General features: G+C 41.3%; 1 protein-coding gene across 1 annotated transcript in view; it reads right to left on the bottom strand.

Annotated features, from left to right (window-relative positions):
* Positions 1 to 9,075: 9,075 nt before the first annotated feature.
* The window catches only part of LOC122798404 (kunitz-type protease inhibitor 2-like), a 986,210-nt gene continuing 976,434 nt past the window's right edge, over positions 9,076 to 18,851 (bottom strand). The window contains exon 8 of the mRNA XM_044067331.1: positions 9,076 to 11,377. Coding sequence (XP_043923266.1) covers positions 11,220 to 11,377 — 158 coding nt within the window. The 3' untranslated portion in view covers positions 9,076 to 11,219. The remainder of the gene's footprint in view (positions 11,378 to 18,851) is intronic.

Below are 18,851 nucleotides of genomic sequence, written 5' to 3'. Positions count from 1 at the left end.
TCATTCCAGGACTTCCATGGATGACATCTGTGCAGCAGCTACTTGGGCTAAGTCTCATACCTTTATCAATCATTACAAATTGGACTTGGTCTCCAGAGGGAGAGCTGCCTTCAGCTCAATGGTACTCAGGAATGTTCTTCCATAAAGACCACCCATGGACCTCGAGATAGCTTGGGATTCTGTCCCGTCAGTGATGAATGGAAAGAAGATTAACAACATCAGATAAAAAAGTCATGTCTTACCATAACGTTCCATCTGTGTTGTTCATCTTCTTTCATTCATCACTTCTCACCCTCCTTCCCCATCCAAAGGTTCCTGGGGGATGCTTTGGGTTTTACGTGGTGCCATAGGGTATTTGTAAAGAAGTGGCCTTGGCTTTAATTCTTTTCTCTAGCAAATTCAATCTGAGGTGACAGGGAGAAGGGCATTTTGGATAGAGACTTAGCTCGAGAGTGTTTTTGGCTGGTGCAAGCTTGGTAAAAAGGCTGACTTGGTTCCGAAGGCTCGGAACTGAACCCATCAGTGATGAATGAAAGAAGATTAACAACACAGATGGACATTATGGTAAGACATAACTTCTTTTTCCCTGCTAAAAGCTGATGATTTCTCCCAATTTTTTTAAGCTCCAAAATAGCAGTTTTAGGTGGAATATAAATGCATTCCAATGTAGTCTTCATCCCTTGCCAGTAACCCCTTACTCTACAAAGTTGCCATTACCATCTTTTCCTTTCCTCTTCTATCACTACAGGAGCTCCGCTAGCAATTAATAAAAGTACTTCTCTTTTTCTTTGTCCCTGATATTCTGTAGAATATCCATCCTGCAATCCTATCTTTATCAAATTCACATGCTCCGTTCTTTCCAAATGTCTCCTGTAGCATTGTTATTCACACTGTGCATTTCTTAATATAATTAAGTATTCTTTCCTTTTTGTCTATACCTGTGAGACCATTCAAATTCCAAGATAATATGGAAAGTGTCACCATTATGGTAAGAATTCATTATTCCCAACTATTATTTATGGACACTTTTTAAAATGTCTAATTCCAGGTTTTGGGATACATGCATCCACAGTGTTAGACTGGTTTGAGCCAAGTTGGTGTGCACTTCAGAACAGAGAATAAATAGGTCCAGAGTGTTCATCCTGGAAGGGGCCCATCATATGACATCCTGTGCTAGGGAGTAGTAAGCCTTCCCAATACCCCAGATCCCCCCCACCTTAGTGATGATATGAATGGGTCACTTGGTGCAGGTAGTGGAACCATTTGATCAGTTATGCAGACCTGAGAGTAAAAAAAAAAAAAAAAAAAACAGCAGCATAATGTTTCCAGTCAGAATAGTTAAACTGCAAAACCAGTGCTGGCTTTGGGGTAGTTGAACCTATTTGGTCCAGTGGGAGTCCCAAACTTGGTCTGTCTCATGTAGTTTCTTTCTCCTTCATTTTATATATCAGCTTTGTTTGTAGCCTGTTTTGAAAATTATTGACAAAAAAAAAATCAGTTCTTTCCTTTGCCTTTTAACCTCTCCTACTACCATGTTGACTCAGACTCTGTCTGGGCTGTCTCTACATTCAGTCTCACAGGGTGTCTTTTTCTGCATATGCAAATTGCAATGCAATCCCTCCACAAGTTCTAGTTTTATGTTTTGACTATTCAGTTTAACTTTTAGTTATGTACTTACCATAACGATAGATGTATGGGATCCATCTTGCCTACATTCTTGACAGATGGGCTCGGAGCCGATTCTCGGCTCCGACTCGGCCAATACTAAAGCACGAAGTCTCTCATTGGCTGGGCCAACCCTCTATCCCAGGATGCACCTCACCCAACCCCCCAGATCTTGTTTGCCCCACAATAACTCATCCACAAGCACCAATCCAACCAGAAAAAAGTATGGCAGGAGAGAAAAAACAATACTTCCTGGAGACCAACACAACAGAGTTTCCTCCAGATCCAACAGGTAGCGGGAAGGAGGGCGGGTATATAAGAATGTAGGTGAGATGGATCCCATACATCTATTGTTATGGTAAGTACATAACTAAAAGATGTAATGTGATCCTATCTCACCTACATTCTTGACAGATGGGACAGCGTCCCTAGCACCTTGATCCTGGGAGGCTCACTGGAAGACACTCCTGAGCACTGTGGAACCAAAGGACGCCCGATCCCTGGATGCCACATCCAATTTATAATGAGAAATAAAGGTATGTGGAAAAGCCCAAGTGGCTGCCACACATATCTCATCCACAGACAGTCTGGCATGGAAGGCCACTGAAGTTGCCAGAGCCCTAGTAGAATGAGCTCTAACTGGAAATGGAAGGTCCCTCCCTGTTGATGCATAAATAAATGAAACAGAATCCCTGATCCATCTGGCAGTAGTGGACTTGGTTACTGCTTTGCCAATTCTGTTGTCCGCAAAGGCCACAAACAGCTGGTCTGACTTCCTATGCTGTTGTGTCCTGTCTAAATAAAACCTCAGTTGTCTATGCACATCCAACTGATGAAGTCCGTATTCTGCCTCACTTGAAAAGTTTGGAAAGAAAACTGGTAGCTCTATCGATTGTTGCAGACAAAGAGCAGAAGAAACCTTAGGAAGGAATGACGGGTTCAACCGTAGAGAGACTCTATCCTTATGAAAGATCAGATAATGAGCTTTGACAGAGACGGCTTGAATCTCTGAAACCCTTCTGGCTGATGTAATAGCTACCAAGAAGGCAGTCTTCCAAGATAAGAACTTTATGTCACAAGTGGCCGCCGGCTCAAAGGGAGGAGACATCAAGGCTCCTAGAACCACATTGAGATCCCATAGCAATACAGGTTGTGACACCGGGGGGGCGAGGTAACCAAGTTCCCTTGAGGAAGGCCTTGCACAATTTATGACTCATGAGCGAGGGCTCAAAGGCTACATGGTAGTTAGAAATCGCTGCCAATTGGACTTTAAGGGTGGAGACAGCGGAACCCTGTTGAAAAAGTGTTGCCAGAAAATCTAGTACTGCCGAAACCAGGGCAGTCAGAGGGTCAAGGTTGTGCCACTGGGCCCAAACGGCAAACCTCTTCCATTTATTGGAATATAACACCTTAGTGGAAGCCCTGTGGGAAGAAGACAGTATCCGGACCACCTGCGGCGAGAGGATATGCTGTCTGACTAATGTCAGAAGTGGAGCAGCCAAGCTGCTAGCTTGAGAGTCCACAGAGAAGGATGGGGCTGACCCGACTGCAGGGTCAGGAGGTCTGGAACTGGATCCAGAATCCAAGGACCCTCCACCGCATACTTCCGGAGGAAGGGAAACCAAACGTGGTGGGGCCAGTGTGGAGGGATCAGAATCATGCTGCTTCCCAAACGGATCAACTTCTGAATCACCTTTGGTAGTAGAGGGACCGGAGGGAAGGCGTAGAGTAGACCGGAGGGCCAATTGTGGACTAGAGCGTCCCTGGGTGACTCCCCTGGAGGAGGAATCAGGGAGAAGAAGTCACTGCACTTCGCATTATAGGGGTTGGCGAAAAGGTCGCAGCAGGGAAATCTCCACTCGTAGAAGATGCGAGCCGCTACTTGGTTGTTCAGGGACCACTCGTGAGGCATCAAAATAACTCTGCTCAGCCTGTCTGCTATCACACTGGACTTCCCCGGAATGTGCGTTGCTACCAGAAACCTCTGGGAGGCGATCGCCCATTGCCACACTCTCATGGCTTCCCTGCACAGGGGGTAAGACCTGGTTCCTCCCTGCTTGTTTAGGTACCAGACCACTGACATATTGTCTGAGAATACCGCGATGGTACCCTTTGGAAGAGAGGAGTGCAGTGCCTGCAACACTAGGAGCACTGCCCTCATTTCCAGCACATTGATGTGCAAGTGGGTTTCATGATCCTGCCACGTGCCCTGGACCGTCCTGCCCAGATAATGCTCCCCCATCCTATCTGGGAGGCATCCGTGGTCACTGTGGCAATGGGAGGATGGGACAGAATGACTTCCCTTGGTTCAGGTTGGAGGGGAGGAGCCACCAACGAAGATCCCGCCGGCAGGATTCTGTAATGAGAATCGGGTGGGATAGTGGCAGCTCTTGGTATGACCACTGGGTCGATAGGAGCCATTGGAGAACTTGCATATGCAGTCTTGCCAGAGGGACCAGAAGAATGGAAGCAGCCATCAATCCTAAAAGCTGAAGAATGATCCTGGCTGGGGCTTTCCGTCGAGGCAGCAAGGCTAGCACTTGGTCCTGTAATATCTTTATCCTCTCTGTTGGCAGAAATGCTCGCATCTCTACAGAGTCTAGCTCTGCGCCTATAAAGGCAACATGCTGTGATGGCAGCAATACAGACTTTTCCCAGTTGAATGTGATTCCTAACCAATGACCCAACTGGATGGTGGCACACATGGCTAGAGTGAGGAGATTCCTGATGGGGGCAGAGAGGAGCCAGTCATCTAGATATGGAAATGCATGGAATCCCAGACATCTAAGGTGAGCCGTCACCACTGCCAGACATTTGGTAAACACCCTGGGGGCTATGGTGAGACCAAAGGGCAGGGCCCGGAACTGAAAGTGGCTGGTTCCCAGGCGGAAGCGTAAATGAACCCTGGACGCTCTGTTTATCTTGATATGATAGTAAGCGTCCTTGAGGTCGATGGAGCACATCCATACTCCTTTTTCCAGCAACGTGAAAATAGACTGTAACGTGACCATCCGGAACTTGGACTTTTTTACGAAGCGGTTTAGGCGGCTGAGGTCCAGAATGGGTCTCAAGTCCCCTGTTCTTTTGGGCACCAAAAATAACCTTGAGTAAGTTCCTAATCCAGTCTGGTCTGCGGGGACTGGCTGGATGACTCCCTTTTCGAGCAGCTTTGCGACTTCTATAGCTGCTTGATCCCGCTGACTGGGTGGTACGTCTGGGATTCTCCTTGGCGGTGGAGGGGAACGGATAAAGGGAATGGTATAACCTCAGGTGATGATACGAAGCACCCACTGATCCTGGGTGATGTAACCCCAGGCCCTTGGATGCTCCAAAAATCGACCCCCAACTGGCTCTGGAGACGCACAGTCAGGCAGTCCCTCAGGGATGCTGGAAGGAGGAACCATGAAAAGATTCATGGTCTCCTGTGTTGCGGGGGCCTCCACCGCCTCTAAGGCGACGTCTTCCAGAATAGTTCCCCCCTCCTCTGCCTCTGGAAGGGGGGGTCACTTTGATGGGCAGGGAAAGACTTTTGGGACTTCCTGAACCACATCTTCCCTCCCCTCTGAGCCTTGGGATAAGGTCTCGAAGGGAGCGAAAAATGGGCTCCAATGGCAGACAAAGTCTTGCCCTCCTGCTCGCATCTAGGGAGTGTGTCTTTCACTTTGGGTCCAAAAAGAGAGGACCCGTCGAATGGAGCATCTGTGAAAGAAGACTTGAATGCCTCCGCAAAGTGACACAAGCGCATCCAGGCTTGCCTCCTAAGGGCTACGCCCGAACTCGCTGCCCTACTCGCCTCCTTGGCTGCATACGATATGAGCCTCATGGACGAGTTAATAATAGACGAAAGGGTAGATAGCTGGATGTTGACGGACTGCGTCAATGCCTCAGGCAGGTTACCCAAAAGGGCATCTCCTAACTCCTTTATGAGATCCCTTTGGAGCCTCGTAAAATGACACAAATAATTCAGCGACCACAGGGTAAAGGTCACTGAAGTTAGGGTACGCTTCCCGTACCTATCCATGCTCCTGGAACTCCTTGTTAGGAGGATGGATAGATGTAGATGCCTCTGCCACATCTTGCTGGGTGGCAGACACCACCACCATAGCATCTACCGGAACTCCCTTAGTCAGAAACTCTTTGCCCGGGAGAGCAGACAAAAATTTGTTGGGGCGAGAAGGAACTGGCTCCACAGAATTAGGGTGCTCCCACACCCTTCGACAAATAAGGTCGAGCAATTCATCGAAGGGTGGAGACACCCAGGAGGTGGAGGGCTGGGCTCCGAAGGCCTTGAGGAAGACAGACTCCTCCGCGGAAGGGGTTTTGGATGGCCAGTTGCCCCTCTGTCTCAAGATCTCCAGGACATCAGAGAATGAGACATCAGAGGATGATTTAGGGGACCCTTCTGCATCATCAAGGTCGGTGTCCGAGGTGACAGACTCATCCGGGGAGTCTATGTGCTTCCTCTTGCACAATTTTTTCTGGGGGGGCTCTTCAGGCAAGGACTCTGAATGCTCCTCGGAAAAGGGGGGACCACGGATGGAGGAATCCTCAGGCCTCGGAGCAGCACTGTCTGAAGATAGGGGGGCACCAGAAGCTCTAGTCGCCCTGTCTAGGGAAGGAGTCACAGATTCCGGTAAAGTCACTAGAGATTTGTCCAGCGCACTCCTCATCGCCTCGAAGGCGGGCCCACCAGAATCTGAAGAAAGGCCCGCCTGCAAGACCATGACCGGTGTCGGGGCTCCCCTAGCTGAGGCACCAAGTGGGATACTCGGGGCCGAACCCAGAGACCCCGACAAATCCCCCTCGGGCTCGGCCGAGGACACCCGAGAGCTGAAACCCCTGGAAGGAACAGAAAGGATTGGAGTTGAAGACGGAGCCGACAGACTAGCAGTGGGTCTCGGAACCGTCTCAGGGGCTTCACCCGACTCTGTGAGCTCCATCTCTGATGACACCAGGGTTGTCGGTGGAGGAAAGGACGGTATGGCTCCGGCCTTTGGGCTGGAGCTGAAAATAATTTGGATAAGACAGGTGACTGAAGGAGCCTCTGGACCACCCTATCTAAATCCGAGTCTGAAAGCCTGAAGGACCTGGAGGAAACAGACAGGGGGCCAAGAAACTCTTCCTATCGGCTCCGAGGTAAAACTAGGATGTTGACTCCTAATCGGCTCCAGAAGAATCGGAGCCGAGGAGGACTCGACCAGCACCGAGACCCCCTTCGGCTCCGATGGTTTAGGAGCCGACGAAACTGACCCTGGAACCGAAATTCTCACCTGCGGCTCCAAAGCCAATGGAGCCGAGGCAAACTCAGTTTCGAAGTCTCTGAGACCAATGGAGCCGAGGAAGGAGACCGAGACTTAGATCTTCTCTCCTGAGGCTCCAAGAGCAATGGAGCCGAGGAAGAAGACCCCAACATGGATCCTATATCTTGTGGCTCCAAAGGCAGTGGAGCCGAGGAAGAGGACAAATATTTGGTTCTTTTTTCTGGTGGCTCCGACGGACTTGTCGGAGCCGAAGACTTCTTTTTCTTCGGTTTTGAAGAGGGAGAAGAAATAGCCTCCTCAAAGACAGGTCTTATTAAACCTCTTAAAATCAACTTATTTTTCCTCTCCTGTAACACATGAGAGGAAAAGGCATGGCAAACACTGCAAGACTCTTGCAAGTGTTTAGCCCCTAAGCAATAAACACAGATGGCATGGCCATCTGTTAAGGACATTTTATAGCCACATTTTGAACATTTTTTGAAGCCAGATGGCTTATGTTCTCTTTCTTTACTAGACATAACAGCAGTCACTCACAACACAAGGATGGGAAGGGAGGGAAGAGCTCTAACTAAAACGCTCGAAGAGATAGGGCAAAGGCCCTCTAACTCAAATGGGCCTAGCCCGCCAAACAACAGAAATCACACAACAACCAGAAAACACAACACAATCAATCACAAGGGTAGAAAATAGCTATTAAAATAGCTGTTTGGTTATGAAATTTTAAAGCTAAGAGCAAAAAGTGACCCTAAAAGGCCAGAAAAGAAGGGTACTTAGCCACAGCCAAGTTGAGACCACGTTGTTACTTCTGAAGCAGCAAATGAGATCTGGGGGTTTGGGCGAGGTGCATCCTGGGATAGGGGGTTGGCCCAGCCAATGAGAGACTTCGTGCTTTAGTATCAGCCGAGTTGGAGCCGATTCTCGGCTCCGAGCCCATCTGTCAAGAATGTAGGTGAGATAGGATCACATTACATCTGTATTTTCTGCTTCCTTTGCAGCTATCATGACATTTGTAGCATGTTTTTTGTGTTTCTGAAAAGTTTTTACATTTGAACTTACAAAAAGCACAAAGGCCTCATTTTTACTTCATGTGAAAGGGCTGCTTAAATCAGGTAAGTATTGATTAACGTTAGTTGCCGCTCAAAGGTAAGATATTCACCAGAGAAGACTTCCTGAAAGCAATTCGGAATTACATGCTGTGCCAAACATAGGCTTCCTTTTAAATTTAAATGGTTTGTGAGGTCATTATTGCTTAAGCAGTATAGGATGGATGCTCCCACTGTTTTGCTGTAATGCTCTTTGGTTAATAGTGGGCTTTAAATGATTTCAAATTGTAAACAAAAATAGATGAGGTGTTTTTCTCTTCATTTTTAAGGTGCATCTGAGGTGTCTTAATACATGTTGGTTAACAAATATATATTTTTTTCGATTGGTAATGACTAAATGATAAATTAGATAGCACTGTGATGCACATCTGGTTTTGGTACATGCTCCTTATCGATGTATTTAGATAAAGAAATAAACATCCATGTGTTCACATCTCATGTACAGAATTAGTCATTCTGGTCCCTCAGTGGTGCTAATCAACCCCTGCTTTTCAATGAAGTTTGACACCCAGTTCCCCCTGAACACAAAAGCAGAGTGTTGTCAAGATATCTACTATCTGTCCTGTGTATTTTAAATGCACTGTGTGGTGATTCTCACATAAAACAGCAACATTCTGGATCAAAGTTGAGAAAGCAAAACATCCTAACAAAGTGTTGTGTTGCTTTAGCTCTGTAATACTTGCCATTTAAATATAGAGGTCTGCAATACTAGGTTGTAGTAGGAACTACAGAATTAATCACTTTTAAGCAGAGAGTGTAAAGCTGGCCTTTTTCTGCAAATACTTTGCTATCCAAACCATTAATCATGTAAACATACTGTTACTTGTTAATGCACTTGTATAAAATGTCACTGAACTTATTTTTAAACGCTACTGTTAAATATGTATTCAAGTAACTTGTGGATCTTTTTTCCTGGGGCATCTGCTGAATATGTGCACTACAGAAACAGACTTTCCTGGTCAACAAAAACAAATATATTCAAGGGAGCGGTTAAGCAGTTTTTAAGTGCAGAAATCATTTCAGTGTATACAACAGAGAGTCCATGCTGCAATGACAATACTGAATTTTATTCTACAATTTTACATATGCATCTGCTTTGCTTTTACCACAAACATGTACTTTTAATGGATAATAATTATAACAGTAAAACCATCAGTACTTTACTGTTACAAATATACAAAACTGACCCCTTTATTGATTTAACAATTGCAAGAAAACTGCTAGTAATGAAACTTCTCTGCTTGTTATACAAGAGAATGTATGTCATGAAGCCTTCATTCTCGGGCCATGAATCCTTCCTGTATATGAATGAAAGATGTCACGAATAAGTGCAAATTAGTATAGTAGTTACACAAGACAATTCCTCCTCCTCCAAAGCCTTAGTCAGAAAAGTAGAAATAACTTCAGTATCGTGGAAAATGTAAAGATAGCAGTAATTTACTTCTGTTTTATCTGCATAACTTGCACAACATGGCTAGTGCTGTATCTATAACCTCAGTATCATTAATTATTATTTTTTACCTCTCCTCTGCCTAAAGTGAGGTGACTCTAAAAGGCCACTTATATTTCTAAACTTAGAAATTCAAATCAAAATCCAACAAGCAGTACATAACAGCATCATGACAGAAAAATATTTTTTCCTTTCTGTTTCTAGTGTGTGTCACTTTTTCATTAATATAGTTTAAAAAACCTCAAGGATTGCAGAGTCTCATCTTTAACACATTATGCTGAAGTATATTTCATTTTTTTAAGAAGTAGTGTATCTGAAACTGATACCTTACAAGTTTTTCAGAGCTGGAAGCAATCTCCAGAAGGATGGCTTAGGAAAAACTAATAAAAAGGACAAATTTAATGTAGTGCACAAATTATATATAGATATAGCTATATAGATATTTGCAATGGAACAGACTTCAATAAAATACACTGTCATTTGTTTCACCCATAACAGTTGAAATGAAAATAATAAAGTCCTTGACTGCCAGATTTAAGCAGCAGTTTGCGCAGAGGGGATGTCACCTACCCACCATGTTAAACGATATTCTGGACTATTTTACCAGTATCATGTGGGGATGTGTACTTCTTTATGAGGGAATCCCCTTTGATGCATCCTGCTACAAGGAGGTGGGCTCCATTCTGCCCATTTACTTTGGAAGAGCTTGAAGAAGCAGTAAAAGGAAGTGAGACCCCTCGTGTAGACAGCATCACTTTGGAACTCTGTGGAGATTTTTCTGATCTCTGTCTACTTTCACTTGGTCATTTCATGAATGTAATCCTCTGGGTAGGAACTTCCATAGGTTATGGAAGGAATATGTATATTGATTCCTAAATTAAACATGGACTGAGTACTCCTAGAGTCCTATGTACTCAGTGCTCTTCATCAATTGCAAAGTCTGTGTTTCAATTTCAGCTGAAAAAATATAGTCTATATTTCTTGAACTAATACTTGGAAATCAGTGTGGGTCCATCTTTATGTGACAGACACAGAGTAATCTTAAAAAAAAAAACTTGCTTCTAATTTAAAATGGCAAATCAAGCCCATTCCCCAAGCACAATGAAATGCCTTTATCAGGGTTTGTTGAAGATGTTTTATCCTAAATCAAGATCAACAAAGTCATTTACTGGGGAGCCAGAGCTCAGACATAGGTAGGGTGTACATTATTAGACAGCCCTATTACTACTGTCCCCATTATTGGTTGCCTTAAGCATGCAGAGGTTAGCACAGAAGATCAGACAGCTGGGAAAGAGGAGCATGTGAAAAGCAAGCACTAATCACATTCCCTTCCTATTTGCAAAAGCTCTTATTTAGCATTATGTTTTAATGTCTTTTAATAACTACAGAATTAATGAAATTCAGCTGCTGTGCTGTAAGCTGAAATGTGGGTATTGTTTGCACTGAAGTTTTTTTTTACTACACTGTGTGCTTGCTGTTCAGAATGCTTATTAAGATGCTTACTGCTGTATTAAAAAGAGAAAAAAGCTGTTGCACTGATCAGCAAATCTGCATGTAGAACAGAGAAAAAGAAGCTAATTTAGTTTCAATTTTGACAAACGTTAAGCATTTTTAGTTTTCCCTGTCTCTGAATAATTTCAGTTTTCATTAACAGTTTTATTGTACAAAGGCTGAATAAGAGCTATGTCATATGATGCATGATATAGCCTGAAACTATTGTCTGCTTTCACTTTAGAGGGTTTAAACATTATTTAAAAGGTACTCTTTGTCATCAGCAGGTGTACAGGTGGTCGCAACAGACGTGGCCCTCTTCTTCATGACTATTTTGATGATAAAGCATACCAGTGCAGTAGTCAGTAGGAGAGCAAGGAGACCTGCCCCACCTACCAATATTATTCCTAGAAAAAAAAATACAGACATTTAGTCCAAAACTGCATTAGTCATAAAAAAAAAAAACGTTATAGATTTTGTAAAGTGTTTATAATCAGGCCCTGCTTGTCTGATTACTATTCATTGTCTAAGAAAAATATCCAACATCCTTACTTTCCCTCTTCACTGTACACCTCTCATTGTCTACATTTGCAGAAGATCATCTGGGTCAGCACTCTATCCAGCTGCAGACAGCAAAAAAAATGTACAACTTTTTTAATAATTACATATCTATTGGTAAAATGGTGCATAGGTCACATATCAAGTCAATCCTAGCAATAACTCTGGGCTGAAGTAAGTGGAGGTTTAAGAGTTATTTCATCTTGTCCAATCATTGCCTTTGGGGAAGGCTGCAGAATAGAGATGGTTGAAAAAGTACTATCTGTGATCAGTTACACCCTTTGTAAAATACACAAAGAGCTGGTGTCCCAGAGGATATGCCATAGCTTCCTGAAAACATCGAGAGACAGGTCTGCTCTTTGGTTCTAAACAGCTTGCTAGTTCAAGGTATTATAATGTAATACATGTCAGACACTTAAATTCAATAAAGAGTGCTGTGATGTTAGAGCTTAGCCTGTTGGGTGAACTTCTAATAAGTCTCTGTGACAGAGTGACAATAGCCTTACTACAGCCTAACAACCTGCATGAACTGGGTTTGATTAGTGACATAGGAGATGGCACTGGAGGATATGGTTAGAGAAAGAACAGAAATAAAGAATGTCTTCTCATAGGGGAAGGGGCATGTCCATGTTCTGGATGCATTTTTCATGTTAGAATCCCCTGTGTGGACCAGAAACCACAAAGTGTTTGCTATTTACTGGGGAAAGTATGATGAGCCAGCTAGGGCTTAAGTAAAACCTCAACTCCGTGAGCAATATGATTCAACCACTCCCACTGTTAGCCCCTTGTCTGTGAGAGGAACAAAGGAGAAGTGTTGAGACCTTCAACAGAAATTAATGAGCCAATTGGGTGGATGCTTGATTGTCACCAGGGGGTCAGAGCAAATAAATAAATAAAAAGTCGTCTACCTTTACTGGTTGTAATATATGCTAGAAAAACAAAACACGTGTATATTGAAAATGCAAGACCAGAATATCAAAAATTATGACTTTCTAGGAAAGAATTATTGCACTGACAAAAAACTATACTCATTTTACAATAACTGTAGAGCATCTTGAGAATACTGTTCCATTCATGAGGTGAGAAAAGGGCATAATTGTAATAAAATTCAAAGTTATTCCACAGCTATAGATAAAATAACTTATGTTGATAATTCAAAGGGCGGTACTTTGAATAGATAGATACACACAAGTATAGTTCATTTGATCTAAAGCACATTTCATTAGAAAAAAAAACAGTGGTAAAGTTGATCTAAAACACATCTCACTGAAAAGGTCACACACACAATCTGTATCCAAAAGCTTTTTCTGTAGGGGAAGGCCCCACATGCACCCCCCATACCCTCTAACTTAAATACACTAAAGTCACAGATATACAGCTGCAGAGAAAAGAGAATACTTCTCACACATTGAATCACTGCTGATGCATGTAATCCAAAAACTTTAGACCTGGACATACAAGAATGAGCATTAGCACAGAACTAATACCGATCAATAATAATTTGTATTGTAATTGCTGTCCTCCAAAACCACACCAACAGTCATTTGCTAATGGCTAATGGTTTTCAATCAGATATGATTCTCTCATTTATGGCTTAGATCACAAATGAGTTTTTGATCAATTGTGTGTTAGATCAAATAAGACATAACTATATGTATGTGTGTGTGTGTATGTGTGTATATATATATATATATATATATATATATATGTGTGTGTGTGTGTGTGTATATATATATATATATATATATATATATATATATATATATATATATATAAAAACACATTTATTTATATAGCTAGATAAGGGTACCATCCTTTTGGCGATATGTTCATTTTATTATAGCCACATTTTGCTATTAAAATATTTAACTGTGAATTACATCTAAATTGTGCTACAGTTAAAGTTCAGAGGGTTGATTATGGCATAATTCATAAGATCATAGCAAGTTACTAGGCTACTGGCCCTTACAAGCCTAGCCAAGAATTTAGCCCATGTTCCAACAAGTTAGCACCCTATGCCACTGACTAGCAGAGACACAGGTGGAATCCCAGGGGTATATTTTGTGTTCCCCATCCAGTTATCCAGGCTGTGCTTAAAAAGGGTTAATGAGGTACTCTGCTTTACATGGAGATGGAGTCTATTCCACAGAAGGGGAAGTCTCTGGGACACAAATCTGTCCCTCCAAGTCCTACTGATGTCACAGACCAGGTTGAGGTCATGCGTGCGGGTTACTCGAGTGGAGCTTGACTTGTGGATATGCAGCAGTCCCATCAGGACGTCATTTGAGATTGCTCTGTATGCCAGGCAGAGGTCACCTCTGAAAAGTCTGTAGGAGACTGAGTAGAGGGCCAGGGCTTTTATCCTATCTGTGTAAGGTAGATGACTGAGGCCTTAGATTCTCTGGGTGAGGAAGCTCTGTGGTCTCTCCAGCTGCTGCATGTGATTTATGAGGTACATGCTGAAAGGGGCATTGTACTCAATAATGGGTCTTATAAGGGAAGAATACAGGGATGTTACGACTACCTCCCGTACTAATGAGGTGGGCCATGTAGAAAGCCTTCCATACAATGGAGGCAATATGGTGGTCAAAAGTCAGTTTGCTATCAACTTGGGTGTCCAAGTCCCTCATGACTGATTGTGTGCTTAGGACCTTATTATAAATGTGATAATTTGTGGGGACACCACTCTCCCCAAAAGGGATGATGATGCATTTTTTGGCATTTAGTTTGAGGCTATGTTTCTGGCACCAGTCATTTGTTTGGGCGAGACCCTCTTGGAGGATGTCCACATCACTAGAGGAAATGATGACAGCACCCAGCTTGCAGTCATCTACAAACTTAGTCAGCCATAGCCCCCGTAGATTTGGGCTGTACTTCAGAGAAGTATATTCCAAAGAGCAGAGGCCCCAAGACCGATCCCTGGGGTACACTGCTTGTTACAGGTCTACTACTTGAAGTCACTTCCCCTACTTAGACTAGGTGGGGTCTATCAGTGCACCAGTTTGCTACCCATCTGGTAACATATGGATTGATACCTAATTGAGAGAGTTTATTATACCTGAGTGAGGAATAATATCGAAGGCTCTGGATAGGTCAAGGTAGGTGATGTGCACAGTCTTTCCCTCATCTATGGCCTTGTTGACTGTCTCAAAGAAGTTGACCAAATTTAACAGGCATGACCTCCCCTTGATGAAACCAAACTGTGTGGGATCAATGCATTTTACTTGCTTTGCTGTTAAGTGATTATGGAGTTAGTATATTAGTAGTTATTTTTTAATGTTTATGTTTTTAGGGTAAGGATAGTAATTACCTCAATTTTAACTATTTTTTTAATGTGTGACAGTTACTTTTGCAATGGTTTTGTGTTCAGTGTAATTAATCATAGTTGAAATTAAATTATGTATTAATATGTTTCATGCAATTTCATTAGATCATTAATAATATAATACACACACACATGTGCTGAAGTGTAGTTAAGAATGGCCTGAAACAAACAAGTATAGACATAAGGTACAGTCACATACTAGGTTTTTCTGTTAAATGAATGTAAATATAAATATATATATATATATATATATATATATATATATATATATATATATATATATATATATCTTTATAAATACATACACAGGTTTACCTCAAACTCATCCAAGATACAATTTGAAAACACTGAAATCAAAAACCTAAACATACAGAAAAAATCAATTTTTGTTTTTGGAAAAAGGACAAGCCTCTTGTACCACTCATGTGGAGAGGGCACTGCCTAAATTATATTACTATATTATACAAACTCCACAGTCACACCACCAGGGGAAAACCCAAAAACTCTCTACCAGGTTGTACAATTCAACACACTATGGTGAAACTCTGCAACATTAAACTTTTGAAATTGAACTCGACAGAAATAAAATAGCAATTACTCAAGTATACCATGCATGTATGTATGCATATGTGTGTATAATGTATAAAATATGGGGTTTGGCTTTTTTGGCATTATGTCCTAAAGGACTCATTTGCATATATCCCATGGGCCTTCACTACAGGAGGTTTAAGGTATTACACATTGAAGACTTAGCTTGGCTGTCTTTCTTGCAGTTTTTACTGACTGGTTTGTATAAACGTTTATCCTTTCCTTGGATATGTACAGATATACACTTTAATGTGTGTATATGTAAACACACTACATTCCTCTTTATTTAACATAATACACCTATATCTGTAATTTTTGTACAATATGCCAAAGTCTTAAACTATTCTATATTAACATGTTATACTGATTAACTCTGAAGCAGTATTTTAAGAAGACTTTGTAACATGCTAAACACTGAGTTTTTTATTTCTTTGAAGAAATAAGAGGTAATCTACTCAAGACTGTCTTAAAGTTAACATAAGATTAGGGCAATGAGTTGCTTCCTGGTCCATAGTTTCATTCTCTCATCTTCCATTTACCTACTGTGTGGCTCCAAGCTACTCCCTTAATCAAACAGTACTCCTGGGCTGAGTCTGGAAAAGGATCACATGGATTACTGCTCCATCCTTTCTAACAAATAAGTAAGATTTAATATTTCCTTTTTAACTCACTGACATCTCTAAGCTGTGGAATGTCACACCTCTAGCAGCTTACACTCATCCAGAGCACTTTCTGAAAAATCAAGTTTGAAAGCAAAAGCTAAGCAAATGTAAATAGTCTGTGAGCAGTAAATTCTATTAAAATGGTACAGATGAAATTTGTATCAGTAAAAAATCTTAATCAATGCAATCACAACATTTACATCAATAGTGTAATAAATTATAATGCATACAAACCTAGACGTATATTTTTCTTTGAACTGTATGGTCTAGATATACAGTATCAGGAAACATCACTTCTTTCTGACTTTAACTTTCATGTAAATGCAAGAATTTTCTGTTTATTGAGATAATTACAGAAATATGGGGAAATGATGCTTGTTTGTGTCATGAGCATTATAGATAAAGAATATCTCAAGGTGTACAAATTGCAATGCAGCTGTTAATGATCATTTTCTTTAGGGTCATCTGAGGTTTCCAATGAAGTAAACAATTAGCCATATCATCAATATAGTGTACTTATGCATGGGCAGAGATGGTGTGTTTTCTGTTTTCCACTATGATATTTAAACCATGTCTTTCAAGAACATGTAGCTCTCTCATTTATGAAAATATTAATGTAAATATGAAATGTGAACAACAAATGACAAACCATGGCTAATATCTCCATTGCAGAGTAACCTAGATGGAGATTCTTAGTGTTATTTTATTAAACTTAACCATCTCTTTCTTATGCTGCTTATTAATTGATAAGTCATGTAGTAGAAGAGGCCATCTCCAAAAAAATTGTCAGGATACAACAAAGAGCTATGAGTATTAAATGGAAATATATAACAATTAGATATAGGTATGAATGAGTCAAACACAGAAATATCTCAGAATGTATTTCTTTTTTTTTTCTAACTCTACCATATCTAGAATATTGTAGACCTTGGACAGCTATTAGCTGAGAAAAATCTGGATTTATATCCTTTTTGGTTACCTGTATATCTTACAAACTTTCATTCCTGTCCTGTGATGGCATCATAGCAAAGCATCCTCGGTCTGCACCTCTTGTTACGGCAGTTTACAGATAATCTCCGCTTCAGTGTCACTTCATGAGGGCAGTAAATCACAAGACCAGCTGGGTCTGAAAGCTTCAAGAATCTGAAGGTATCTTACCTAACTGGTTAAGTGAAAGACCAGCTGTAGTACACTTTTTAACTGAGTCTAGAACAGAAGTTGCTGTTAAAGAGAGAGAATTGGTAGGGCATATAAAATATTGCATGATAACTATAAGAATCAATCAGAGATGGTTAGAAAAAGGCTGAGATGAGAGAATGGAAAAGTGCTATACAAAATAACAATGGGAGGACATTTGTATGGCTCCTAAGTATGCAGCAAAGTCCAAACAGTTTAGGATTTTTGCTTAGAAGTGTTTGCATGGGTATTTTTTATACTCCAAGCAGACTGCAAGATAATTTTTCCTCAGGAAGTTATCAAATCCTGGAGGTGTGATGGGACAGTGAGTAGTAATTGGGAACATGTTTTTTGGGGGAATGTAGTAAGTTGGCAGATTTTACAAATCCATTGGGAACATGTTTTTTGAGGAATGTAGTGAGTTGGCAGATTTTAAAAATCCCCTGAAAAGTACTTTGTCAGAAATACTGGGAAAGCAAATAATCTCAACTATGGAAATTCCTTTGAAGTGGGATACTGGACATGAGATCTGAACTGACCAAACATGGCAAGGCCTTGTTGAGTTTAATGCTATTGGCTGCAAAAACATAAATAATTACTAGAAAATGGAAATAAAAATGTAACCCAACTGTAAGTGAAGTACTGAATATTGTAAAGGAGATAAAAGAATTAGAGATGGAATCTTTAGAAAAGAATGAGCAAACTACATAGAAATAAATGCAAATTGTGTGAACAATACATGCAGAATAATATTCAAAAGGAATATGCATTTAGTTGTCTAAAAAAAGACAACTCCATAGTGGCATCTCTAAACTGCCTAAGAAGAGAATCCCATGAAGCAGAAGCTGCAGTAGAAAATGGCCAGAGTTTAGGCTTAAGGTAATTCTAGCAGATCAACAGTGATGAAGTGCAAGATCCCAGCAGAGTAATAGGCTCAAACTAGATCATTCAGATAGGTAGGGCCCAAATCATTTATGGTGTAGTAAACCAGCACCAATGATTCAAAGGCAGATCATGAATCAAATCAGGATCCATTTCAGAGAATATATCAAGTTATGTGACAAATATGGAAGGACGCCATCAAAAGTGTGTTTACTGCTCACATACAGGCATCCCCAGGTATAGGGCTTTACAGCAGATGACTCTCAATGTTTTATGTACAAGAACATATCTACATAGTATATCTACTAATCGCCCAGTTTAAAAATGTATGAGGAGTGAACTTGATGAGAACAAGATGAGGTCCCAGTTGTTGTTAGCCACAGGAAATTGTTGCTAGTACAGTTTCTAACTGTGAACCAGCAGTGATTCATTTGCAAGATTTTTCCCCTTTTTATGATTGCATGACCTTGAAGTTGATATATAAATGAGTGTGGCGATCGTGCCCCCACACGTAAGGTACAGAGAACTGCAAAAAAATGCTTACAAGTTAATTTACTGTTGGCTTGATTTCTTGACCAGTTGTGCTAATCACGTTGGTTATTCACTAAATTGGAACTCAACACAATGCAAAGATCACCTTTGAGTGGTATGCATTTGATAATGCTTATGTTCTTCAGGTTGAAGAATAAA

Source organism: Protopterus annectens, chromosome 1.part0 (assembly GCF_019279795.1).
Source record: "Protopterus annectens isolate FY-2018-M chromosome 1.part0, PAN1.0, whole genome shotgun sequence".
Classification (NCBI taxonomy): domain Eukaryota; kingdom Metazoa; phylum Chordata; order Ceratodontiformes; family Protopteridae; genus Protopterus; species Protopterus annectens.
Note: the sequence above shows the minus strand (reverse complement) of the source record. Positions and strands in the feature narration are given on the sequence as shown.